Source organism: Rhinopithecus roxellana, chromosome 1, assembly GCF_007565055.1.
Source record: "Rhinopithecus roxellana isolate Shanxi Qingling chromosome 1, ASM756505v1, whole genome shotgun sequence".
Taxonomy (NCBI): domain Eukaryota; kingdom Metazoa; phylum Chordata; class Mammalia; order Primates; family Cercopithecidae; genus Rhinopithecus; species Rhinopithecus roxellana.
In genome coordinates this window covers 108,344,418-108,370,664 of record NC_044549.1, presented here as the reverse complement: position 1 = coordinate 108,370,664, position 26,247 = coordinate 108,344,418, and the positions used below count along the sequence as shown (strand labels likewise).

General features: G+C 37.4%; 1 protein-coding gene across 1 annotated transcript in view; it reads left to right on the top strand.

The window, feature by feature from the left end:
- The window catches only part of CPB1 (carboxypeptidase B1), a 32,506-nt gene extending 6,259 nt beyond the window's left edge, over nucleotides 1-26,247 (top strand). Inside the window, 10 exon segments of the mRNA XM_010375057.2 lie at nucleotides 498-584; nucleotides 586-623; nucleotides 6,765-6,864; nucleotides 6,953-7,054; nucleotides 7,908-8,009; nucleotides 10,593-10,703; nucleotides 10,792-10,882; nucleotides 11,532-11,734; nucleotides 23,153-23,237; nucleotides 25,870-26,247. Coding sequence (XP_010373359.2) covers nucleotides 498-584; nucleotides 586-623; nucleotides 6,765-6,864; nucleotides 6,953-7,054; nucleotides 7,908-8,009; nucleotides 10,593-10,703; nucleotides 10,792-10,882; nucleotides 11,532-11,734; nucleotides 23,153-23,237; nucleotides 25,870-26,057 — 1,107 coding nt within the window. The 3' untranslated portion in view covers nucleotides 26,058-26,247.

Below are 26,247 nucleotides of genomic sequence, written 5' to 3'. Positions count from 1 at the left end.
ACAAGTCAGGGATGCTCCTGGTTCCACATATTACTGTGACTTGCACAGAATTGAGTTCCAAGAAAAATGCATAAGTCCATTAAAAAGTAAAACAGCTTTATATTTCTCCATTAAATTTTGTAGTTCTAGTTAATTCATCATTCATCTAACACATAGATCCATTACCACAACACTACTATCCCAATAAGCTAGTGATCCAGAAAATCAATAAGTAGAAAAGAACAGTTACAAAATACAACTAACTAGCATATGATTATATGATTTTCATGTTCATTGATAATCAATCAAGGTTATATATGTATTAGTAAACAGTTTTATCAACATCTAACTGCTTGGTTCCAACCCTTGTTCACTCAAAGGAAATATTTTCAACAGATTTCATGGATGATTTGATTTTGAAAATAACTCAGTTGGGTAGAGCACTAACATGCTCACAGATGATCATTCACCCATTGAATTATAGGTATCCAATATAGTTTATCTTGCCCTTTATTCAGATTGACTTCTGGAAGCCAGATTCTGTCACACAAATCAAACCTCACAGTACAGTTGACTTCCGTGTTAAAGCAGAAGATATTGTCACCTGTGGAGAATGTTCTAAAGCAGAATGAACTACAACATGAGTAAGTTTATGTTTTATAAATATTAAAATTCTCTCCCATGCATGCTTTCATCTGAGCCTTTGAATAACTCTGGGAGAGGAGAAATGAGACCAAGACCATGCCTTCCCCAGGACCCCATAAATAGGTAACAGCAGAGCTGGCCCTGGATTCCAAGTCTTAAGACTTCAATTCTGATGGATTTTGTGTTTAGTTATTGCTCTAATGAAAATGGCTTTTATTCTTGAACCCCAAGTCTTCTGCCAGATATATGACTTGGTCCATTTTACAAGCAATGTATAGAGTACAGGCCTAACCAATGGATACTCTATTCTCAGCGAGACATAGTTTTAACCCCAAATCTTATCAGCTCTTCTTTCTAGGGTATCAGCCAGAACTATTGTGAGCTATGAGGGCTATTTATGCATTTTTAGCCTAAGGAGAAGTATAGAGTCAGTCTGAATGACTCTTCTGTCCTTTTTTCTCTAAAGTCCCACCACTATCTCTAACGGTAGGAGAAGGCATGGAAAGAAAGATGCAAAGACTAGAGTAGTTGGCTAAGCTGATCCTGTCTCCCTCACTGAATACCACTTTGGTTCATCTAGGTCTTTCATACAAGAATGTCTTCCTAAGTAAAGGCAATTGTCCATTTGCTGATCCAACAAATCAATATTGAATGTCTACATGTATCAAGTTCCAATAAGGACAGATATGGCCTCACATCCTTTAGGGGAAAAACAGACTTTAAATAAGGAATTGCGGTAGTATTTAATAGATGGTAAGAAGAGTAAAGAGCTGGAGTTCAGAAGAATAGACCAAGTCTAGGGGTCAGGGAGGGCTGTCCTAGGAAATGATTCTTCAGCTGAGAACTGAAAGAGGAGTAGGAGTTGATTAGCCAGACAAAGACGAGGAAAAAACCATACTTTAGGCAGAGAACAGACCATATGCTAGGGCTTAGAAGCAGGAGAGACCATGCTAACCCAGGACATTTGCATAAGAGGGAAGGAAGAAACAAGGTCTCTAGTATAAAGCAGAGGTCCTCCTCCAGTGGGTGGATTAGGGAGGAACAAAGACAAAGTCTTGGGCTCTGGTCCTGTAAATTCGAATGTTTATCCAGCAATCCACCATCACAAACTCAAGTCGTCATTATGTTTTGGAAAAATGTAAGCTATATAATTTTAACAGAAATTTCTCTTGTTTTTCGCATCTTAAAAATGTAAAAGAATAGTATCTGTGCCAGTGAAGATGTCAGAATTGTCACCTATAAAATCTGTACCTCCATTAGGAGAAGTGGTATAGCATAGTGCAACAAGTAAAGGCTTTGGGAAAAAAACAGACCAGATTCTAATCCTGGCTTTGCACATTGCTGTATGATTGTGGGTAATTTGCTCAACCTTTCTGAGCTTCAGCTTTCTTATCCATAAAATGAAGACATAATGCCTCTCTCAAAGGGCTGTTGTAAAAATAAAACAAAACAGTACATAAATAAATTACAACTGGTATTATATTGCTAAGAATGCTGCTATGGTTTACTGTTGTACAAAGAGGGAGATTATACATTTTTTAAGAGTCTACAGAAACTGCTATGTTTAACCCCATTATCATGCCTCACAAAGCTTAGCTATGTGCTTTCTGCCTGAGGGAAGTGTCAAAAGGTGACCTTAAGAATTGACTGTCTTTTTACAACAAAGATATAACCTAGTAAGTCTCAAAATGTGATTAAGATTCATGTCTATAACATTTTGCTCTTTTTATTATAAATAAATAAAAATAAATTTATTATAAATTTATTTATATTATGAAAAGGACATCTAAAATTCTAGTCCTTGGAGCATTCAGAAGCATTCAAAAAGATGAGTTTCTTTGTAATTCTTTAAGAAAAACAAAGATCAGCGACCATAGATTAACTCTAGCTACCTGAATGATGTCTTAATTCTACCCTTATCACAAAACAGTAAAATGGTTTCTGATAGAATTTCAATCTCTATTTATAATCAGATAGAAATTCACTTTCCTTTTTAGTGGTGAACTTTTTGGGAATTGTGTATGAATGTTGTCTCATCTAGAACATAGGACATCCCCTGAGGGCTAAGAGCTTGTTAATTTTTGCTTCTCTGTTCACTGCTTAGCACATTTGTAGCATGTAATTTTCGAAATATTAAATAATAATAAGTCCCTGGAAATCCTGGAGAAGCATACCAGCAATATCCTTGCTGGGGTTGCAAGCAGTCCCTGTGCATCCCATTATTACCTCGTATGGTAACTAACTTGTATTTAGACGATTTCCTGCTGGCAAAAATTTGCAGTAGTGTTTGTGTATGACAAGAACCATCCGCTGCACACAAGTTCTACCAAAATAACTTCTCAGATTTTTTTGGTGTTTCCAACCCTCTTCACCAAGACCTGTATTATTTGGCAGCTTTAATCAGATCCTGAATTATCATAGGAAAAAAATCAAAATGTGTGCAAAAAGAAAGATAACTGTAGTTTTAAATGCCAAAGCTTCACCCTTAGTAACAGAAAGACTAGGAATCAGATAGCATAAATTTCCAACTTATGGTTATGAAGCTAAGTTGACAGAACCTTTAGGTGCCCTACCCTCCATGGAATTCTCTGCTACAGACTGTAGAAAGATTGCCTTTGCCCTACTTGATCCAGGGAGACTGATTGTTGCTCAAACATATATCAGCATTTTTCTGCATATTTCAGAGGTATACAGGAAGGTGTCCTAGGATAGCAATAGGCACGTAGTAATGTTCTTCAATAGCAGTGGGCACAAAATCCAGGTACTGATCAAATATTCCATTTTCCAGACATCTGAAAGGGGGATAAAACTGAGTCATGTGTTTCTTTACTTCTCAGACATTGTGTTCCTTGCTTTTTTGGGAGTCCCAGTTATCTAATTTGCTTGCGTGTTTTTAAAAAAAAAAAAAAAAAAAAAAAAAAAAAAAAAAAAGGAGAAGTTGGATGGCACTATAAAATGAGCATATAAAAGTATAAAACACTATACATGCTTCTCTATTTTGGAGCTGTGAGGCATTGTTTTAATCTTCTAGAATGGAAGCTCATTATTCAGTAATAATATTTTGTAATATAGCTAAAGTAGTACTTTGTCCTAAATCTAATAAAATCAAATAACCACAGGACTGGGAAGGATTATTTGAGGTCAGTTCCCCGCCTTCAAGCAAAAGTCAGCACCACATTTCAACCGCACTCTGATGCTCTTTTGCAAGTTACTAGAGGATATTTTTACTCTTGGGTGTCATCTTCAATTTAACTAACTGGTTTTTTATGCTTCTTTGTCCTGGATATTGATGAAAATGTTTAATATTTAACGTAGTAATAACTCTAACAGAATGTCTCTTAGTACCAAACGAAATGCCAGCCCCCACATGTCACCAATCCTCCTAAATAATTTAAACTCAGCCAGTCGCGGTGGCTCACGCCTGTAATCCCAGCACCTTCGGAGGCCGAGGCAGGTGGATCATCAGGTCAGGAGATCAAGACCATCCTGGCTAACACGGTGAAACCCCGTCTCTACTAAAAATACAACAAATTAGCCAGGTGCGATGGCAGGTGCCTGTAGTCCCAGCTACTTGGGAGGCTGAGGCAGGAGAATGGCGTGAACTTGGGAAGCGGAGCTTGCAGTGAACCGTGATTGCACCACTGCACGCCAGCCTGGGCGACAGAACGAGACTCCATCTCAAAAATAAATAAATAAATAAATAATAATTTGAACTAAAGGGTTGGGTACAGGTAAGAGGATAGCAATATGTCTGGAAGCTTTGAAATGAAAGAGGATGTCATTTTCTGGTTCCTCTTGGATTTTTTTTTTTTTTTTTTTTTTTTTCATTCCAAGAAGCTCATCCTTGCTAGGTAAGATTTGTTCTTTCACATTATGATATCGAGACATAATTGTCTTCTTAGCAGTTTCTGTCGGTTGATTTTTTGTTGTCATTGTTTCCAGGTTTTTGTCTTGCTTGGCTTGCTTTGTTTTGGTTTGGTTAGTCTGTTTTTAGTTTTTTGTTATCCTTGAATAGCCTTTTCCTGAACTATCTATTTTTTAGTTTTCCTCCACGTTTTCCTGAGTTATGACAGTGGTAACTGGCAAATTTTTATTTTTTTCATAAACTGGGAAGACATGTATGTAAATGACTAAGGCTTATGGATTGGAATCAAGCCACAGCATTTTGGAATTGAAAAGGATGTTGAATATTTACTAATCAAATTACCCCATTCTAAAACTTATGACATAAGGTCCAGGGATTAGATGACTTTTCTAAAGCCAATTTATGAGCTGGGCAAAACTATGACCTTGATCTTTTGATTCCTTATTCATGATTCCTTCTACTTCCACCCTATTCCTTAACAATTCAATTGGGGTGGTGAATATAACTGGGATAGTGAATATAGTGCTGACTAAAATCACTGTTCCTAACTATAGCAGACTGACTGATGTTCCCCAAAAAGCTCTATATCCTAATCCCCAGAACATCTGAATATGTCATGTTTATCACAAAGAGGAATTAAGGTTATAGATGGAATTAAGGTTCCTAATCAGCTGATGTTAAAATAGGGAGATTATTCTGGATTGTCCTATAGGTCCACTGTAATCATGGGTCTTTAAAGTGAAAGAGAGAGGGAGAAGAGGTCACAGTGATTGGATGTGAGGACTTTATCTGCTGTTGGAGCCTTGAAAGTGGAGAAAAGGGTATGGCCAAGGAATGCAGGTGACCTCTCAGAACTAGAAAGGGCAAGGAATTAGATTATCCCCTAGAGCTTCCCTGTTGATACCTCTTTTTTAGCCACACCTCATTTTTATCCCAGTGAGACTTATGTTGGAATTCTAACCTACAGAACTATAAAATAATAAATTTTATATATATTTAAGCCACTAAATCTGTGGCAACTGACAGCAGCTATAGAAAACTAATATACTCACAAAGCATTGACAGCTGTTCAATGGAAAATGTTTTTCCATGGAATAACTTCTAAAATCTGCATTTTTTCCTTTGTAATTACTACCTTAAGATAGTTAAGACCTTAAGAAAGTGTTTGTCTTTTGCTAGGAAACAGATCCCGTTTGGTATTAATTTATTACACTTTCCAAAAACAGGCGCAAGTTCATACCCAAGTTCACCAATTGAAGGAGTGACCAGGAGGAAGCTTCAGAGGATGTCCCTGACATACTTCATCAGAATGTCCTTGGGGCAGCCAGAGGAGAAGCAGACTTTTGATGTGTGTCTGCAATTCTCTGTATGTCAGATAAAATCATTTCAAGGTTTAACTGGATAATAGAAATTTCTGCAAAGTGGCCTCTGTCTGTAATATTCACAGTACTGTGATCAAGGATACTAATGATCATAAATTTTTCTCTCTTCCAAGCATACTTTTCACTCAAAGTAGAAAGGGAAGTGAAGTCACACACATACACACCTTCAGACTGGCCTCATAATGGAAACTATCACCTGAACAATTCATTTATCTAAATAGGTAGGCCTCAAAGGTTTCTGTTACCACTTTTCATATTACCTTGCTACAGAACCATTATTAGATTACTTAAACCATCCAAAAGACAAGCAAATAGAAACTAGTTCTTTAAACCCATTCTTCTTATACCTAGTAAATCTTCAGCTTGTTAATATTTCAGAATTTCCAGACAAGATATTTTTCTCAGAACCTAGAGACAGTTCCAAAGTGACAACTCCTCCCATTTACCCAGGATTGAGTAGCTCTCTGGAACACAAGACTTTTAGTTCTAAATTCAGAAAAGTCCTGAGGAAGAAAGACCATAGACAGGCTTCGAGTACATACTGTTGTGTGGAAACCCAAGGCCCTGACCCAAAATGTCCCAGGTACCAGGGGCAACCATTTTCCAAGTTTAAGGTTCACAGATAGTCAAATACCTGAGGTTTGGGCTGAGGAAGATCCTATTTTGCTTGCACTCTCCAGTATCCTTCTTCGTGACTTACTCACTCTTTACGATCAGTAACAGAATCTCCCTGGAGCAGCTGAAGGTCATCAGGAAGAACCAGAGGACGACATGAGAATTTATGGAGAGTGCACTGTGCCATCTGCTAAAGCAGCGGCTCTGGGGCTTTATGTGTGTTCACTGGGGAAAAATACACTTATGTTCATAGGAACACCCACTTTGGTTCATTGCAGGGTACTGATAAGCAACCTGAGAAATGTGGTGGAGGCTCAGTTTGATAGCCGGGTTCGTGCAACAGGACACAGTTATGAGAAGTACAACAAGTGGGAAACGGTATGATGTACACATGATTTAAACAGATATTACTTTGGGAATTGAACCAAGAATGCCACACTGATCTACAAATGATTCTATTTGGTAGATAGAGGCTTGGACTCAACAAGTTGCCACTGAGAATCCAGCCCTCATCTCTCGCAGTGTTATTGGAACCACATTTGAGGGACGTGATATTTACCTCCTCAAGGTAATCATTTTTAACCATGACCTTGCCATGTCTGAGGGCTTTAAATCAATGAATTCTAACATATGAACATCTGTTTCACAGACATGCTTATCCCAAACATTGTTATAACTCTTTCCTGCCTACACCCCCGAGGGAACCAGATTCCCCAGCTTCTTTTATCATATGTGGATTTTTAAATCATTATTTTGATTTATTCAAAAGGAAAAATGCAATAAAATAAGAGAAGACCTATAAATTTAACCACATTCCTGTAAGCAATGTAAATGATTATCTACCTTGATGAAATTCTTCTTTCCCAGCTGTCGTTTGCAAATCCATTTGCTAAAGAGGTTCATAAACTTCATGTCTATCAGACAACATTACAAAGCATATCAACAATTTGTTTCTGTCATTTTCTAACACCATTTTTGTCATGTAATTCTAATGAAGGAAATAAAAAGACAAGGAATAAGTGAGAGAGTAGTAAAAATTCTTACAAGATTAGCAATAATCATGATTACTTCTAATTACTCATCCAGTTGTCTTGGTCATGTCACCTAATAACAGCAGCTGAAAATAACCTCCACATGAGTAAAATTAAGCAGGGTAATCAAGCATCATCTGAAAATACGAGCTTGTCAAGCTTAATAAAAGTAATAAACAGCCATATAAGCTTTCAGCTCAAACATTGTGAGTCTAGAAGCAAGAACATACTGTGTTAGTATTATATTTTAATTTGATTTAATCATGGGATCCAGCTCTTGCTGCTGTTGGGTTTCACTTGTTGAGTCTCAAGCCCAGACGGGTAGTGGAGGTTAACCCCTGAATGTCCTATGATGAATCATGGTTTCCCTTTTCCTTTTGCTTGCAATAGGTTGGCAAAGCTGGACAAAATAAGCCTGCCATTTTCATAGACTGTGGTTTCCATGCCAGAGAGTGGATTTCTCCCGCATTTTGCCAGTGGTTTGTAAGAGAGGTCAGTGTGTAGAGTGGTTTTTGGCAAAGAGAAATGTATGTTTTAATTTTCAATTAATTCCTTAAAACCTAGAGAGAATAATAACACAGAAAAAAATCCACAATTACAAGTTCCCAATTTTGGAAATTAGTTTCAACTTCCACCAACAGACCTTTATAAGGCAAGATTTTAAACAGAAAATTCCATTTATGGGCCAGATGCAGTGGCTCATGCCTATAACCCTAGCACTTTGGGAGGCCGAGACAGGTGGATTGCTTGGGCCCAGGAATTGGAGACCAGCCTGGGCAACATGGTGAAACCTCATCTCAAAAAAAAAAAAAAAAAAAAAAAAAAAAAAAAAAACAATTGTATTTATTTGAATTTCACTCATCTGAACTTTCTCACCCACATTTGGTAGAGAGTCCAACAACTAGCATAGTGGTTGGTCATGTAAAACCTAATGGTTGTGGTTAAACCAATTGGATCATTATCTCCTGGCTAATAATAATTGTATACTTCAGAAGAAAACAGTGGATAGCAGTCCTTACTCTAAATGATACTGGTTTTCATGCCTTATCATTCTAATAATAAGATATATGTAAAAGCCTTTTAAAAACAAGTTTTAAAATATGCATAAGTCTATACTGATATGCATAGATGATTCAATAAATAAAAGAGAGGCAAAAAACAACTCCTTCTTGCAGAAGAATTACAACTAATATATGTACAAAGAATGAGCAAAACATAAAATCATCACTAGAACTCCACAGCAATAATCACGTCAGGCAAATCCACAGATGGATATAAAATTAGTGGGTAAAAGTTTAGTGAGAAACAGGATATTTGCACAGTCTCAAAGTTATCTCCTCCCAAAAATGTATTCATTATAAAGGGAAAACTTACAGTGGATAAACCTAGCAGAAGGAACTACCTTAACTAAGTAATCAAGGTTGACATCACCAGTAATAAATAAGACATATCAATATCATGTACCTTCAGATATTATGAAGTGAAAAGACATATCACATTGTGATATGTGGCATTCTTCCTTAAAATAAGTGACCTCCCTTTAATCATAAACAAAATTTAATTTTGAAAAATAATTTAGACAAACTCAAAGTAAGGGGCATTCTGCAAAATAACCTGACCAGAACTCTTCAACAGTATTAAAGTCATAAAACACAAAAAGACTGAAGACCTGTCACAGATCAGAGGAGACAATGGAGACAAGACAAATAAAGGCAATGTAGGATCCTAGATTGGAAACGAGAATGGAAAAAGGATATTAGTGGATAAACTTGTGAAATCTGAATAAAGTCTATAAATTAGTTTATAGTATTGTATCACTGTTAATTTCTTCACTTTGAAAATTATACCATGGTTATGTAAGATGGTAACATTCAGGAAGCTGGATGAAGGGTATATGGGAACTACTTTTGCAATTCTTCTGTAAGTCTAAAATTATTTCAAATTTAAAAGTTGAAAACATTGAAGTGCTTTAAATATATAAGAATATTATCATATACAACATAATTTTTGTGTGAAGCACTTCCATATATATTTGTTATATAGTCTTGGTTTCTAGACATTATGTATCAGATTGGCATCACTTAGCTTCACTATGTAGCTCACCGTCTGCCTTTTAGAAGAGGATAACTGGATCTTAGAATGAAATTTTACTATTTTTCCAATTTGCAGACCATTAAAAGAACATGATTATATAGCACCTGTAACCTAAAAAGCACATGCTTGATCATGTAATATTGTAATTAATTTATATATATATATATAATTACAAATAGTATATAAAAACTGTTCACACATAGAAGTCTAATCTATTTTAATGTTTATTCAAGCAAGCCTAGGGAAGGGTTGAATTTAAGTTTAATATGATGCTGGATCAGAGGGACCATGACTAAGGGAACATATTAAGTGGGCATGATGTCCCTCATTCATAGATAAGTGTCTACATTACTTAACAGGGACAACAGGATTGTCCCTTCTTGAGAAAGACAACAAAGGAAACTCCCATCACTATGCAGCTTGGGGTGTTGCTGAGAGCCTTCCCAAAATCCCTGAGTATCAGCTTATTGTGAGAGGCATTCTCATTACCTTGTTATATTGGACATTCCCTCTAGTGAGATCATCTACAGGAGGTTTCATAGAAAAGAAATACATTTCTAAATGACATTATTAGGAACACGCAGAGCTATCCACAGAACTTCTTACCAGAACTAGGTCTTACACTTATACCCTACCAACTTTGAAAAAACCTATTTTAGTTGCTATCTTAAAAGAAATGAGTATATATGTTCTTCAGAAGTCTTTAATTAAATAAGTTTCTCATTAAAGTAAAAAGTTAAAATAAGAAGGATGCAATAGAAATATCCTGGAAGCAGAGAAGAATTAGAAATAACAATTATAAATAAAAATATCAAGTATTGGTAGTAATTTGCTGATTGCTTTTTAAATATTAATATTGTCCATCCTCAATAGGAAATACTGTTTTTGTTACCAAAGTTAACATTCAACAGTCTTTGTAAATTTTAACAGCATGATATGTTTCATTTTTCCATGACATTCCTCTTCATAATTCACATACAGGCTGTTCGTACCTATGGAAGTGAGATCCAAATAACAGAGCTTCTCAACAAGTTTGACTTTTATATCCTGCCTGTGCTCAATATCGACGGCTACGTCTACACCTGGACCAAGGTATATGCAACAATACTGAGAGAGGCTGATTAAATTAAAACCAACCTCTCTCTATTATATTTGTCCTAACCATATAGTCCACTTTCAGAGCCGATTTTGGAGAAAGACTCGCTCCACCCATGCTGGATCTAGCTGCGTTGGCACCGACCCCAACAGAAATTTTGACGCTGGTTGGTGCAGTAAGTATCTGGCTAGCCATTTTGCATGTATCCATTGAAAAACATAAGAGGAAAAATAAGAAAACACAATAGTGTCTAAAATAAAAAAAAAAAGCTGCAAAGTTTTATATTTTAAAGTTCTAACTTTCTAAAAGCACCAAAAAAAAAAAAAAATTTAATTCAATTGACTAAAACATATTGAGAACTCTGTTGTGTTCCCAGCTGTGCTAGATGCTGAAAATACAAGGCTGAACAAACCAGACATAATCCTACTACTCATGGAATGTATAGTCTAGAGAGGGAGACAGCCATTAAATAAGTCATTATTTACATAAAATTGTAATGCAATTAAGAATAATCATACTAAAAATGTTTTCATGGATATTAGTTTGTCCCCTGCTTATTAATATTCTTACACTATATTGATACTACACGGAGATACATTGGTGATTCCAAGTGCAACTTTTTACCATGTTAGCTTAAAAACATACCATCCTAATCCTGTGATTAAATGGATATTTTACTACATAATATATACATAATAGGGACAACTATAAGGAGTCCTTGATTAGGATTCCTATGAAAACAACTTCCTAATTTGAAAGTTTAAAACATCCTCACAAAAACCTCATTAGGTGATCCTTGCCATTAACATTACATGTTTTTCCAGAAACTGGAGCCTCTCGAAACCCCTGTGATGAAACTTACTGTGGACCTGCTGCAGAGTCTGAAAAGGAGACCAAGGCCCTGGCTGATTTCATCCGCAACAACCTCTCTGCCATCAAGGCATATCTGACAATCCACTCGTACTCCCAAATGTTAATCTACCCTTACTCATATGCTTACAAACTCGGTGAAAACAATGATGAGTTGGTAAGTAGCAAAGTAGTAGGTACGACATTTTACTGTTGAGATTTTTAAAATTCTAATCCTGAAAAAAAAAAAATCATTATAAGAACACTTTCTGGAAGCCCCTTTATTGATTTTTTGGTAGTAGAATTGAAAAACTTATTACAGATGTATAAGGAATCTGGAGTTGGCTAAAAGAAATATGATTTTCATACAGGAAATTGTTCCCCACATGTGATTTATTGACTAATCTTCAAAATGACAATAGTTCCATTTCCTCTGGCTTCACCACAATACTGACTTACATGATGATTTCAGATGCATTTGAGATAATCAACAAAGTTGCTTGATCACATACATATTTTTTTCAGTCAGTTTTGTCAAGCTGCCCTGAGCTGAATTTGACACAGATCCAGAGCATAGCAGAGCATAGCAGATGTCATTAGGAATTTGTCACACTTGGGTGATATCAGGTTTAGTCATTAAATACTAAAACTGTTTATTTCACTTTTTGATTGGGTGAGACTCAAAAGTAAATCAATCAATGAACAAATAATGTGAATGAGTCTTTACCACATACAGGGCATAAAGCAAAGAAATTTAAGAATCTCTGACATCAAAAAAACTAGCAATCTTATTGAACAATCAAGACATAATCACTTGAGCAGTTAAATAATGAGTTTTCTCGTTGAGAAATATCACATGTCAATGAATAATTTTTTAAATAAGCATGTTTGAATCTTTCAAACAATATTTCATTAATTTGTGAAACATCTGGCTGCCAGAAGTTGGCACCAATAAACTAAAAGAGCAAATACAAGATTTAAAGCATTTGAGTTACGCCAAAAAAAAAAAAAAAAAAAAAAAATGTATTCCACTTAGACAATGACATGCACATTTGGCTTACCTAAATGAATAAATTTGAAGACCCAGTAACTTTAAAACTGAAAAATGTTGTTTTATACTTTCAGAATCAGTCTTTCAGAGACCAAATAAAATATGTAATGCTGTAAATATTTTGAGAACAAATCAGAAAAATAACCCCATCTCCTAGAAAATTGATAGCTAATAGTTGGATGGGCCCTTTTCTTTAAAAAAAATACAATTTTTCAAAAAGCTTTTCATTTTTCCCCATCCGTGGCCAATATATATAAGTTAGCACCGCTAAGCATTTCAGTTTTTCATTTAAGCTCGGTCTGTATATGTTCCCAGTGGGCGCTCACAGTCTTGCTGTCCCAGAGATGGGTGTGGTTGGCTCCTCATTTCTGTCCAAAATTTCTGGCCACCAGAAAAGAGGAGGTGGGGGTATGTAGTTTGTATAACTCATGTAAATATATTTAAGTTGTGCCATATCAGAAGAGAAAAAGTCAAAGCCATAACTACATACTAATGAGTTAATAATTAAAATATAAAAATTAAAATTACAAAACACATTGAGAGTAGCAATAATATACTTATCCAGTTTGCTTCAGTATCAACTAGGTTTAGACATAAATACTAAAAGACTAACACTAACAAAATAAAGCTTAAAGTGTTCCTGGAAGCTGAGCTGCCAAAGTTTTCTTATTCAGTACACTTCCTATTCAAGGAATAAGTGTAAGCCCTTTTAGTGATGAGACAGCTTTGTTGCCACTAGTTGTATACAATAACAACCAGAATCTGGGCTACCCTAAAAGTCTCCAAATCATCCTTTAAAAAAAAAAAAAAAGGCAAGTAAGTCCTGCCTCTAGAATATTATGAATAATTTTTGCTACTTCCTAAGGGAATTTTCTCCAGCAAAAGAAGCAAGCCTCAGAGTTAGCAGTTTTAATGGGCCAATTCACATGTGCGCCAAATGGTGTAAAACTGTTCCAACAGAACGTGAGTCACTGATACTCTTCCCTAAGAGTCACTTCTTTGTTTAAAGTCAAGGAGAGGTAATAGTAAAAGAGATACTATTCAAAATCCTGTCCTCCAAAATTGTTGTTAAATTCTAATTGCCAATGAAGTATAATAAGTAGAATTCTACCAAAGTAAAATGTTCATAATCTATTCTCAAATGGAGAAAAAACACAAGCCACAAAATAATCTTATTTTGGATGCTTGTTTCTATACACACAAAACTAAAAAGTTCAAATAAAAGTACATGCCACTTTTTTTTTTTTTTTTTTTTGAGACGGAGTCTCGCTCTGTCGCCCAGGCTGGAGTGCAGTGGCCGGATCTCAGCTCACTGCAAGCTCCGCCTCCCAGGTTTATGAACCATTCTCCTGCCTCAGCCTCCCGAGTAGCTGGGACTACAGGCGCCCGCCACCTCGCCAGGCTAGTTTTTTGTATTTTTTAGTAGAGACGGGGTTTCACCATGTTCGCCAGGATGGTCTCAATCTCCTGACCTCGTGATCCGCCCGTCTCAGCCTCCCAAAGTGCTGGGATTACAGGCTTGAGCCACCGCGCCCAGCCACATGCCACTTTTATCTTTACCAGAGTACAAGACAGGTGACTAAAATGCAAAAATTGAATTTGATATATCATACTCATTGATTTAAAAGTTATTTTTAATTTCCAATAATGTTCTCTATTGATTAAGCTTTCCTCTACTATCTTAAAAGAAACGCTTAAATGCCACTAGTAAGTGGCATGCTACTTAAGGTGACTGTTATTTGATTATCTGATTCATTTGGTGTCTGAATTTAGTTTAGTACACCAAAGCAACTTTAATATTTTGAGTAGCTAGAGATCCTTCCAACATTTTCTTGTATGGTAGAATTCCAATTTACTTTCTTCCAAAGCACATTTTGCTAAAACAAACTCATTAACTATAGTGCAATTACAAATATATGTATAGACAAAAAAGAGTATGAGTCCCTCAAAAACATCAATCTTAACATTTTTAGTTTTTATTTGCAAAGAGGATTTCAAGGGGAAAAAAAAAATAAGCCTTGGTCTAGAAAGGTTAATTTTCCACCCAAATCTAGTGCCTCCGCATTAATTCTTACACAGAGAAATGTGACTCTGCTGCAGAAAACAAAAGGTAGTAAAACATTAGGAAGATGAATTCTTGTGTCATACCACATTAAAATTTAAAGGAAACAATGAGGACTTATATAGCATTCTGCCAAGTCATTGGTATACATGGGATTTCTATTTTTCTATATATCTATAAAATTATTATTATATTTATAGCAAAAAATATATATGTTTCAATGACAATAAGACTAGACTAAAGGAAATTATTTTGTTCTTATGTTAACATTTTCAGCCCAAACTTAGGACATCCTATAAGCAGCAGCCCTTTGATATCTGAGTCATGATAAAAATTTATGTGGCTTCATTTCTGAATGATTTTACATGTAGCTTGCCTAATAATTGCTCACATCATAAGACAACCTTCCGAAGAAAGAAAGGCAGAGATAAGAATGCAAAAGACCAATGAAGTAAAGAACAGGAAAAGTATTATATGGATTGCAGAGAAGACTACTAGAAAAGATATGTTTAGCAGAGCAGAAGGGAGATGGAATAACAAGAATATCTCACACATATAATGCTTTCCCATTTGCAAACTGCTTTTACTCATACTATATTGTTTAAAGCAAGAATACAAAGTGCACTCTGAGCTTCTAAGGGCCTCATAAACTGTCCAGTCTCTCAGTGTAGACCTCTTTAATATAAAGTGGCCACTACTGTCAAAGGAAGTTTTAAGACTTAGAAGGAAAACAATGAATTTAGATTTCCAAAATTGTAGAGGACAATGAAATATTGAATTCTGTGACCTCATTATTGTCAGAGAAATTAAAACTGGGAAAAAAGGCTTTTCAAACCTAACCAAATGGCTGCACTTATTGGGCAGGAAGAAGCACTCAATCTTTGGTACACCTTCCCCTGCAAAGATGTCTACATGACACTGTTAATAATAATAATAATAATACAACTTCAAAGTGAAAAATGGGATGCCAGAAGAATATCCAGCCAACAAGTATCTTGTCCCTCTCCACAGATTAACAAAATGGAAAGCAGAGTGCACTACACAAAGGTGCCAATCCAAGGCATGAGTCTCACACCATTTCTCTGCATTAGAAGCACAGAATGTTATGCCTAGAAAAGTCTTAGAAATTCTCTGGTCTGTTTCTCATTTTCCAGCTGAGACATGGAAGACTTGGTGAAGCCAACACTAGTAGTCAGGGTAGCCCTGGGTCTAAAGCTACTGGCTCCTGAAGAATCTTCTAAGCTGCCTCAATTTCCAAAGACACTCAGACACATATTTAAGTGGGTACATTCTATGGTGGTACCCCATAGAACTGCTTTCCAGAAGAATATTCATCAGAAAGTCTTTAATCCTACACAGTACATCATAATTACCTCTGCCTCTGGACATTAGTAAAGATGTACTCTGGTTAGCTGAGATGACTAACTTCTAATGGCCTAGTCTTTATGATTCTGGCCCATTCTTTTGAGAGATATATATTCATTAACCGGGAGAAAGATAACAGTAACCAGAAGAAAAAATGTGACAGACTTTCTAAAAAATTATTAAATGTGAACAAAAGATAGAAAGCTACTTCTAAATTCTAACACCTTCCAGTCCAGTGGCACCTCACTCACTGCCTCTTAATTGAAGTTTTAATTAAGGCATTACTAAGACACAAGTCCACTGCTCTCCTCAAGAATGTGAGTATAATGCAAGATTATGATTAAAGATAAACATAAAAATCAGAGGGAAGAATATTGTGATTAGAAGGCAGACAGTTGCAGGGCTATGCACACACCCATGCACATCACCCATCACAGCTGCTCCATGTCCCTAATAGCAAGAGCAGCAAGCCACAATTCTGCTTTCAGGTGTGCTTATCAGCGGCTCAGGTGAACAGAGCTTTAGACACAAAACATCTGCTGCAGGAATTTTCTCCAAATTTATACTCTCACTTAAAAGACAAAAACTTTAAATGACAAACTCAGAATTTATTTAAGAAACTAGTTGCTTATTCACCGTTATGCTCTTTAAGGGACTTCTTGGCCTGATAAAATTCTCCTACTAGGCCTGGTCAGTACATGGCTTATCAATCATCAAATATTTCATAGCCAAGCCTGGTAGCTCATGCCTGTAATCCCAGCACTTTGGGAGGCCGATGCAGGAGGATCACTTGTGGTCAGGAATTTGAGACCTGCCTGGCCAACATGGTGAAACCTCTTCCCTACCAAAAATACAAAAATTTGGCTGGATGTGGTGGCACACACCTGTAGTCCCAGCTCCTCCGGTGGCTGAGGCATGAGAATCATTTGAACCCGGGAGGCAGAGGTTGCAGTGAGCCAAGATCATGCCACTGCACTCCAGCCTGGGTAACAGAGCAAGACCCTGTCTCGGAAGGAAGGAAGGAAGGGAGGAAGGAAGGAAGGAAGGAAGGAAGGAAGGAAGGAAGGAAGGAAGGAAGGAAGGAAGGAAGGAAGGAAGGAAAGAAATTTCATTAAGCAACTATTAAGTGCTCATTATAAAGTATGTTTCCTGCCACTGAGAACTTACAATCCTACTGAAATGACTAGACTTGGGTACCAGAAACCATACAAAAGGAGAACAGATTTGGGAGTTTCCCCTTAGTGCAGTAGTAGGAATTCAGGAGAGGAAAATGGCAATGTTTGCTGAAGCTACTCAGTGAAGATCATAAAGAAGGGATGCAATTTGTTCTGAGCTTTGAAGTCTGGGCAGAGAAAGGAATAGGATGTTTTAGGCAGAGAAAATAGCCAACAAATGAGCAATGGAGAAACTGAAAGATGAAGTTGAGGAAGGAAGTAGAATGGGGTCATCTTGTATCGAGTGTTCTCCCTGGGGAAGAGTTGGGGCAAGGGCCAATCAATGAGATGACCAGGTTGTGTAGGCACTTGAATGCCAGGATGAATCCTGTGTCACAGTGGGCCCTGGAGCCAGGGACCTGGAAAATAGGATTGTAGGTCCATTACAGAACTTCCAGTAGAATTTGGAATTCAAACAACAAACAATTTTTATTGTAACCATGTCCAAATATTTCATGGGACAGACTATTACTGAAAAATTATTGCTCATCTGAAATTTAAATTTAACTGGTCAATCTGTATTTTTTCCTAAAAGCCTGAAAGTTCTTGGGATAAAGTGATGTTTTAGCAAAAGTGACCTAGCAGAGATGTTTAAAAGATACCTGTAATGTCATCAACAGAGAAAAAGGCATTCTCATAGCACCTTTAAAATCAGTTGTCTTTCTTTTTAATCTTTTTCCTAAAATAAATCCTAGTTTACCATGATTAAATATTTTATATGACTTCCATTTCAACTAATTTTGTCCCCCACCCCCACTCCCACCCTGAGATGACATTTGGCAATGTTTGGGAGACATCTTTGGTTGTCATAACTGTCAAGCTCTACTGGCATCTGGTGGGTAGAGGCCAGGGGATGCTGATACACTTCCTACAATGCACAGAAGAGCCCTCCCATTCCCAACAAGTTATCCAGCCCAAAATGGCAAGAGTGCCAAGGTTGAGAAATTTGCTTTAAATAAAGATAAGAACAAAGTCACATTCCTGGACAAAGCCTCTTGCCTTTCACAGGATCTTATACTTTCTTCACAAAACTTTACAATGTTCTGCAAATTTCAAGTGCAAGAGAACCTACAAATCCCCCATTAGACAGTATTTATTTATTTGGGAGAAACTCCACTTCTACCAGAAAAATAAATAAATAAATAAATAAATAAATAAATAAATAAACAAATACATTCTCTAGACTTTGAAATTTCAGCTGACTCACACTTCACATTTCCCTTGAATGTCAAAGAGCTTAAAAATATGTATGCAGATCAGTCCAATACAAAGTTTGGTTTTCATCAGTGAAAGCATTCCCACACTCCCCTGGGCTCTGTGGAAATCAGCAGGCCTGGTTCTCCTAAGTCAAACTTTTTCCTAACTCCTTGCCCTTCTCTAATCTCAGGGCTTCCTTTTTCTCAAAACACATTTGCTTTTTCAGGTCTCAAATGCTTTCTCCTTGGTGCCTGCTTATAGACTGTAAGGACTTCTTCTTTTGCACCAAAATTATAAAAGTTAAGTTTCGTATTGGTCCCTTGGTATAATTTACCCATTATCGCAGGACAGAAGGAAACTGCAGTTAAGGGTCATTTTGATGCTTCCCTTATCACAGATATTCACCCATAGGGATGGCTAAACTCAGAACTTTCAGTCAGAAACAAAGTTCTACAGAAAATTTTCTTTAAATTGTTTTATACCTTATAGTTGGTTTGGAGCTTTGTTTTCTTATACTGTAATAATGGGCCACTGGAAGATTGATGCTGGCCGTGTACAAGAGATTGGAATGAGAGCGATGTGCACAGTCACGAAAGGGGAGTTTCTTTATCATATATTCAATGGGAATGCAGGTCAGTGGAAAAGAATATCCTCTCCTTATTCATCTCACCTCACCAGGTCCTTGGAACTCAACACCTGGAGAAACATTACACTAGCTTTTACTTTGTCTCTTGGGCTGTGAGCTAGATGTGACATTTTAGACTCTCTCTGTCTTTTGCTCTAGGACCAAGGCCTCTTTCTGAGGAAACAGGTGACAAAATAGAACATGCATAAGATGTGGTAGGAAATTCATAGCTAAGGATTAATAAAGGCTGACCATGTTTGGCCTTGACTGAAAGCAAAGTTTTCTCTGAGGCTGATTTATATTTAGCTCCCTTCTGTTCTTTACAATTGGTAAAACCAGCTCCAGCAACACTTCTTTTGAAGTAATCCAAGGCCACAAGGAGAAGTGAAAAAGAGCAGAGGATTTAAAGAAAGAAGAACCTAGCTCAAGTCAGCCACTTATGGGGCTGTGTGCCCTTGAGCAAGTTCTTTTATCCTCTGTGAGTTTTAGTTCTTTTATCTGTAAAATGGGGATAAAAATATCTAGCTCTTATCAAGAGCTCTTTGTAAAGCTTAAGTTTTTATGTAAATGTTAGTTCTGATTTTGAATCTACTGAGAAACAATGTAAGATGTCCCTGAAAAGATGAGTTGTATAGAAATCGTCACTAATTGGAATTTCAAGATACGGACCGAGCTGTCTGCTGTGTCGTTGCTTCTTGGCTCTTCCATCATCTGCCCTCATATCTTTTTACAGAAACATGCAAGGGAACAGAGTTACCGCTCTAACATTCTAGCAAATGCAAGAATTACCTTTCTCTCTACCATTCTTGGCAGGGGTCAGTCATCCAGGTTGATTGGAACATTCCCACTGAGCTTGCTGCCCCGGATGGCATTCCATTCTGCTAGAAAATTCTGTGTCAGTGAAATGTGGACAGATAATGTTGAGAAGATAAATGAGTAACATTTGTGAAATTATTTGAACTCTTCTAAAGAAAAGACGCACACTGATTCCAGGGATTTTTGTTAACATAATTGGAATTTAAAATATGATATTTTACTTGATTAATGTCTGTTCTGACTTTTTTTTGTCTTTTGGCCTTGGAGGGGCTGAGAGAAAGGATCCATAGACTTTTTTTTAATTAATAGAAATAAGTAAAATGCACAGAAGATGTCAATGTCTAAATGTAGCAACCCATCAACCATCAATAAATGGTACCACTGCCCTCCCCAGAAGCATCCCCAATCTCCACTCAGGTGGGTTCAGCCTCTGCAAAGCTCAGCACTCTGCACCTCCACCCAAATCTTGACTATTCATAATGCCCCTAAGCCAGAGTGTTAGACTCAGTTGACTAATCATTTGCTAGGTGCTATGCAATCTGCTGAGGATACAAAATGAATAGCCAACAATTCCTTCCTTCAAGGAGCTCACCTGGAGAGGACATAGATGCAAAAAGAACTGATTATAGCACACAGTGAACACTGATAAAAGTGTGGGCACCCAACAAGGAAGGGTGCTCAATGCTTCCTAAGAGAGTAGAGGCAGTTTCATAAAGAAGATAACAGTAAAACTGAATCTGGAAAAACAATAGCAATTATTCATATTAGCAAACACAGAAAGAGGATTCCAGTGAAGAGAAAAGGGTACCCACAGTCATGGAGGTCAGGAGAAGCAGGAAAGGGTGTACAGAGAAGTAATTCAGGAAAATCTACCTCGGAAGGGACACGAGAATACACAACAAATGATGTAGCCTGAGAGACAAGGCCGGACCCGGTTTGTAACAACTGTTTTTGCCAAAGAGGTTTGACATGATAGAGCCATCGAAGACGTGGTGATGAGGTGATGTTCAGAAGATGAGAGATGAGGTGGATATCAAGATGAGAGAGCAACTGAGGACAACAGCTGAGAACCTAGGCATAAATTAAATGTTCCTCCAGTGTGCACCTGTGACATGAATAAAATAACAACCTTTTTAAGCCCACATCAACCTCAGGTATTCCTTCAGCATCAAAGAAATAGAGCAACTGTTTCCAAAAGATGCCAATGAAGGCATAGAGAGAACTCAGATGTCACTTCACATACCCAGAGTGTGGTTTGAGGAAAGGACAACTAAACATTTTTCTGTGGCCTTAATGGAAACCATGATTACATTGATGAGATAATAAGTCAAAAGAGATAACAGATCACAAATAGCCCCCTTTGATTTTGTCTGAAAACTGTATTATCGCATTGCACCAGTAAATATGTTGAGAGACTTGAACGACAATCAATCAACACGAGTCCAATAGATAATGACAATGACTATTAAATCTTCTCAAGTCTTCGTAACTTTTCATGTTTGGAATTAATCTTGAAGAATATTTCCACTAACTAGAAATAATAATTCAAGGCTTAAGGAAAAATTGAAGTAAAGCCTGAAGAAGGCAACCAGGGAAGGAATAAGAATTCTGTAAGATCAGAGGTTCTGCCTTCCAGAAAAATAACTAACTAAAGATTTCCTTTGATAAATGGCAAGTTAAAGAAATTGTAGAATGGTAGAAAATATCAGTGTTTACCTACAAAAAGAACTATTGCCTCACCATGTTTCACATCTCTAGAAGATGGTTTTAAATCTATTCTGAGCATTATGTAATGTTTAACTGGCTCTGGTTTCAATTGGCAGTGGAACCTAAGGGTTTAACCAAAGGGTTAAAAAAATCTAAATCTAGTGTGTTTGTTACAGTAAGATTAAACAAGAGGAGCAATATATTTAGGCCACAACAGTAAATATTCCATGCAGTTAGAGAAAGCATGTCTTAGTTTATCAGTTTAGAAACAGGAAAATGGAACCCTAAAATTTGCAAGTACTGAACCAAAACTCTGAGAATAATGTTAGTTCCAGGAAGCTGATTGCATCATTTCAGTGGACCAGAACAGAAAATAATGAATTACATTTTATAACTCTCTTTAAGTTTTCTAATTTACCACCTGGCTGATGAAGTATTAATATTTTAGGAATTGGAATCCTTGAAGTCTCATGGCCATGCCCTCATCAGTTTGACATAAGATTCTACGAAACTGGTTTCAACATTAGAATAAGGGAAGGGAAATTCCTACTTTGTAAAAATCATATTATTCTGATTTCATCACCAACCTCACAGTTTTCCAGGCATATGTAGAAGAAGTAATTATAATGCTCAAGTATGAAATACAGCCAGTTTCATTACTGGAATGAATTATGGCTAATTCTCCTGCAGTAAACAATTTGTTTTTCAAATCTGTATTCCCCAGACAGCTGAGCCAGGCCTTGCTTCTCAAGTGTTTTATTTAAATAGGCAGTATGTCAGCAGAGTTCTATCACAGAGTTTCTGAGTACAGAGAGCCTTTCCCTAGGAGTTGGGTGCAGGGAACCGGAGGGCAATGGTTCTTATGAGAAGGTGATGATGCTTCTAAGAGAAAAGATTACACGTAAGTTAACACTTAACAACTTTTTTAAATTCTGAAATTCAAATGTTCTGCATTTTGAAATAGAATGAATATTCTCTAACTTTTTAGTCTAAAAATTTTCCAAGCTGGAGCTACCACTCATCTATGGAACTGCCAGTCCTAAGCATTTCCATGCTGGCACTGAATGTTGCATTGACTAGCCAATCCTATGGGCAGTTTCTAATGCTCCTGCCCTAACTCACACAACCCTATCGTAACTTAATCTGGCTTTATAACCTGCACATTGCCAAGCGGTTTTTTTGTTTTGTTTTGTTTTCTTTGGGTTTTTGCGTGCGTGTGTTTTGGTTTGTTTGCCTGCAAACAGGTAGACAACTTCTTTGCACAGCCATAAAGCCTTCCTTGTCTCCTGCTTTACTCTTACAAACTCTTACAAGACAAAATAAATAGAGGCTCAGAGTGAATGCTTGGGGAGGGTATTAGGGAAGACATCTTTGCACAAGAATTACTGGGATCATATCACTAAGTTAGGTAGAAAAATGAAAATGGGTCCTGAAAAAGCATATAATACTATCCAAATTGTTACTTTACACGCTTTGAATGCCTTAAAAATAAGGTACAGGGCATTTATTTAGCAGTGTGCTTTTATTTATTTCCTTACTTATTGCTGTTTCTTTTGCAGAATGCCCTGGCTAAAGCTGCTGTAAAAGAACTTGCCTCACTGCACGGCACCAAGTACACATATGGCCCAGGAGCTACAACAATCTGTGAGTCTTGGCTTCAGAACTGTGCAAAGAACCATGTGCCTAAAAAGCCAACAAATGGTTCCTGGGGCGTTTATTTTCTGATAGTTTGAAGCATGTGGCTTTTGCCTCACAACTAATTTTTCTAAAATATGTAATCAGTTTTCTGTTCAAAAAAAAAAAAGGAGGGAAGGCCTGGACAACATAGCAACCTTGTCTCTAAAAACATTTAAAAATTAGCTGGTCATGCACACCTGTAATCCCAGCTACTGAGGAGTCTGAGGCGGGAGAGTCCCCTGAGCCCAGGAGTTCAAGGTTACAGTGAGCTATAATTGCACCATTGTACTCCAGCCTGGGTGACAGAGCAGCACCCTGTCTCGAAATAAAAAGGGAAGGGTAGAAAAATATCCTTTTCAACCCACAGAGATATTTGCTCTCTGTAAGTATTTACTGAGCACTTACTATGTGCCAGGGCCTCACTAGGCACTTAGAGAACAAGAAAGTAAGAACAGAGAGAAGAAAAGATTAAAAGAGAAAAGGAAGGAGGGAGAGATCAGGGCAGTCTTTAAAAAACTGGCAGTAGTTGGCCGGACGCGGTGGCTCAAGCCTGTAATCCCAGCACTTTGGGAGGCCGAGACGGGCGGATCACGAGGTCAGGAGTTCGAGACCATACTGGCTAACACAGTGAAACCCTGTCTCTACTAAAAAATACAAAAAAAGCTAGCCAGGCGAGGTGGCTGGCGCCTGTAGTCCCAGCTACTTGGGAGGCTGAGGCAGGAGAATGGCGTAAACCCGGGAGGCGGAGCTTGCAGTGAGCTGAGATCCGGCCACTGCACTCCAGCCCGGGCGACAGAGCCAGACTCCGTCTCAAAAAAAAAAAAAAAAAAAAAAAAAAATTGGCAGTAGGGAAGCAGGAAAAAATATGCAGTCTTTTGTGATACAGGTGCCAAGTGCTGTGACATCAGGATGCAAAAGGAAAGCACACACACAAAGACCAACCAACACCACAGTATCAGAATTAACTTCCCAAGATGATGACACCACAAAAGTTTTATTTGAAAGGACCGTTGCTGGAGGAAAATATAAAACAGAGTGTTTCCGGCCAGGCACGGTGGCTCATGCCTGTAATCCCAGCACTTTGGGAGGCCGAGGTGGGTGGATCACGAGGTCAGGAGTTCGAGACCAGCCTGCCCAATATGGTGAAATCTCATCTCTACCAAAAATACAAAAAATTAGCCAGGCGTGGTGGCGGGCACCTGTAATCCCAGCTGCTCAGGAGGCTGAGGCAGGAGAATCACTTGAACCCAGAAGGCGGAGGTTGCAGTGAGCTGAGATCCTACCACTGCACTCCAGCCTGGGCGACAAGAGCAAAACTCCATTTCAAAAAAAAAAGAGTGTTTTTTGTTGTTGTTGTTGTTGTTTTTTTTTTTTTTTTTTTTTTTTTTTGGCTAAACAGACAAGTACCAGGGCTACTTGAGGCACAAGTCACCTTCAAGAGGTAGACACCAGTCCCTCTAATCAGTCACTCAGTGTATGCAAGCAAGTGGCTAGAGTGGTAGGGGCTAGACTCCAGAGCTGTAGATGCTGCAGCTTAGATCTCTCTGGAAGGCGCATTCCACAGGCCTCATTTTCAATTTCTACGTATATCTTCCTTTGCCTTCAAATGATTTCTTTCTGCCTGAGGTTGGAAAGAAATTGAAACACACACATGAAAAAAGACCTGGTCTCATCATCAAGTGGCCTCCAGTGCAGTTGGAGAGGCTCTGGTCCTGAGTTGTTGGAATTTATTTTAAGCCTTTATGCAGAATACAATTTTCTTTCTTTTTATTATTTTTTAAAAACTACTCTGAATCATACGAGGCATACTGTTTTCTTAGGGGATTTCTAGCAGAGATAGCCCACATATTTATATATTGTGAACTTGGCGCATATTTTATTCAATTCAGCTAGGTTTATTTTTCCATTACACTGTAAGACCTTGGAGGGCAGAGCCAACATCTCTCCCTTGTTCTGGCATCTTCAGAGTTGAGGCCATAGCCTGCTGTTCAGTGGGGGCTATACAATTGTTGACTAAAAAAACAGATGAGTGAATAAATGAACAAATGAATTAATTAATACATATTTTATGTGTTAGTGACAACATGATTGTTATTGAATAAATTAATAACAAGTACCTTATCTACGCCAGGCCCTGTGCTAGATAAACACTAAAAATACGAAAATGAAGGCATAACCCTGCCCTCAGCTTCTTTAATCTTATCATTTGGTATAGTTTCAGCCGGGTTTAGAGTCTTCTCCTCTTGCCGATCATCACACAGCTTTCCTTATTTTCCTGAGAAATACACATCCTTTCACATATAAAGTATAGTTCACCATAGCATACAAGTACACTGGGAATTTTGCGTTACAGACTACATACTTTCTGAAGTATTAAACACATCATTTCTACAAAGTGAAGTGGTGATATGTTTAATAAGATTGGAGTAATTTTTTAAAACGGCCCCCAAAACATTTTATGATCCAGTTTACTAGAAAATTGGTCTACTCAAAATATTTTGCACAGTGAAACATTTCTAATGATAAAAAGGAAGTGGCAAATTTTTAAAGCTCCTTCCTAGATTTAAAGTTTTTTTTCATTGCTATTTGCACATTTCAGATCCTGCTGCTGGGGGCTCTGACGACTGGGCTTATGACCAAGGAATCAGATATGCCTTCACCTTTGAACTCCGAGATACAGGCAGATATGGCTTTGTCCTTCCAGAATCCCAGATCCAGGCTACCTGCGAGGAGACGTTGCTGGCAATCAAGTACATTGCCAGCTATGTCCTGGAACACCTGTACTAGTCGAGAAAGCTGATGGCCTTGTTTCAAAATTCTCATTTTTCATTTCTTTTCCTTCTTGAATTCTTATTTTGGTTTGCCTGGATGTTTTACAGATCCCAATCTTTCTTGTAAGTTTCTGGGTCTATTAAACTAGGTAGATCTTTTCATATTGATCATAATAAAAGTGAATCATTACCATTGGAAAACCTGA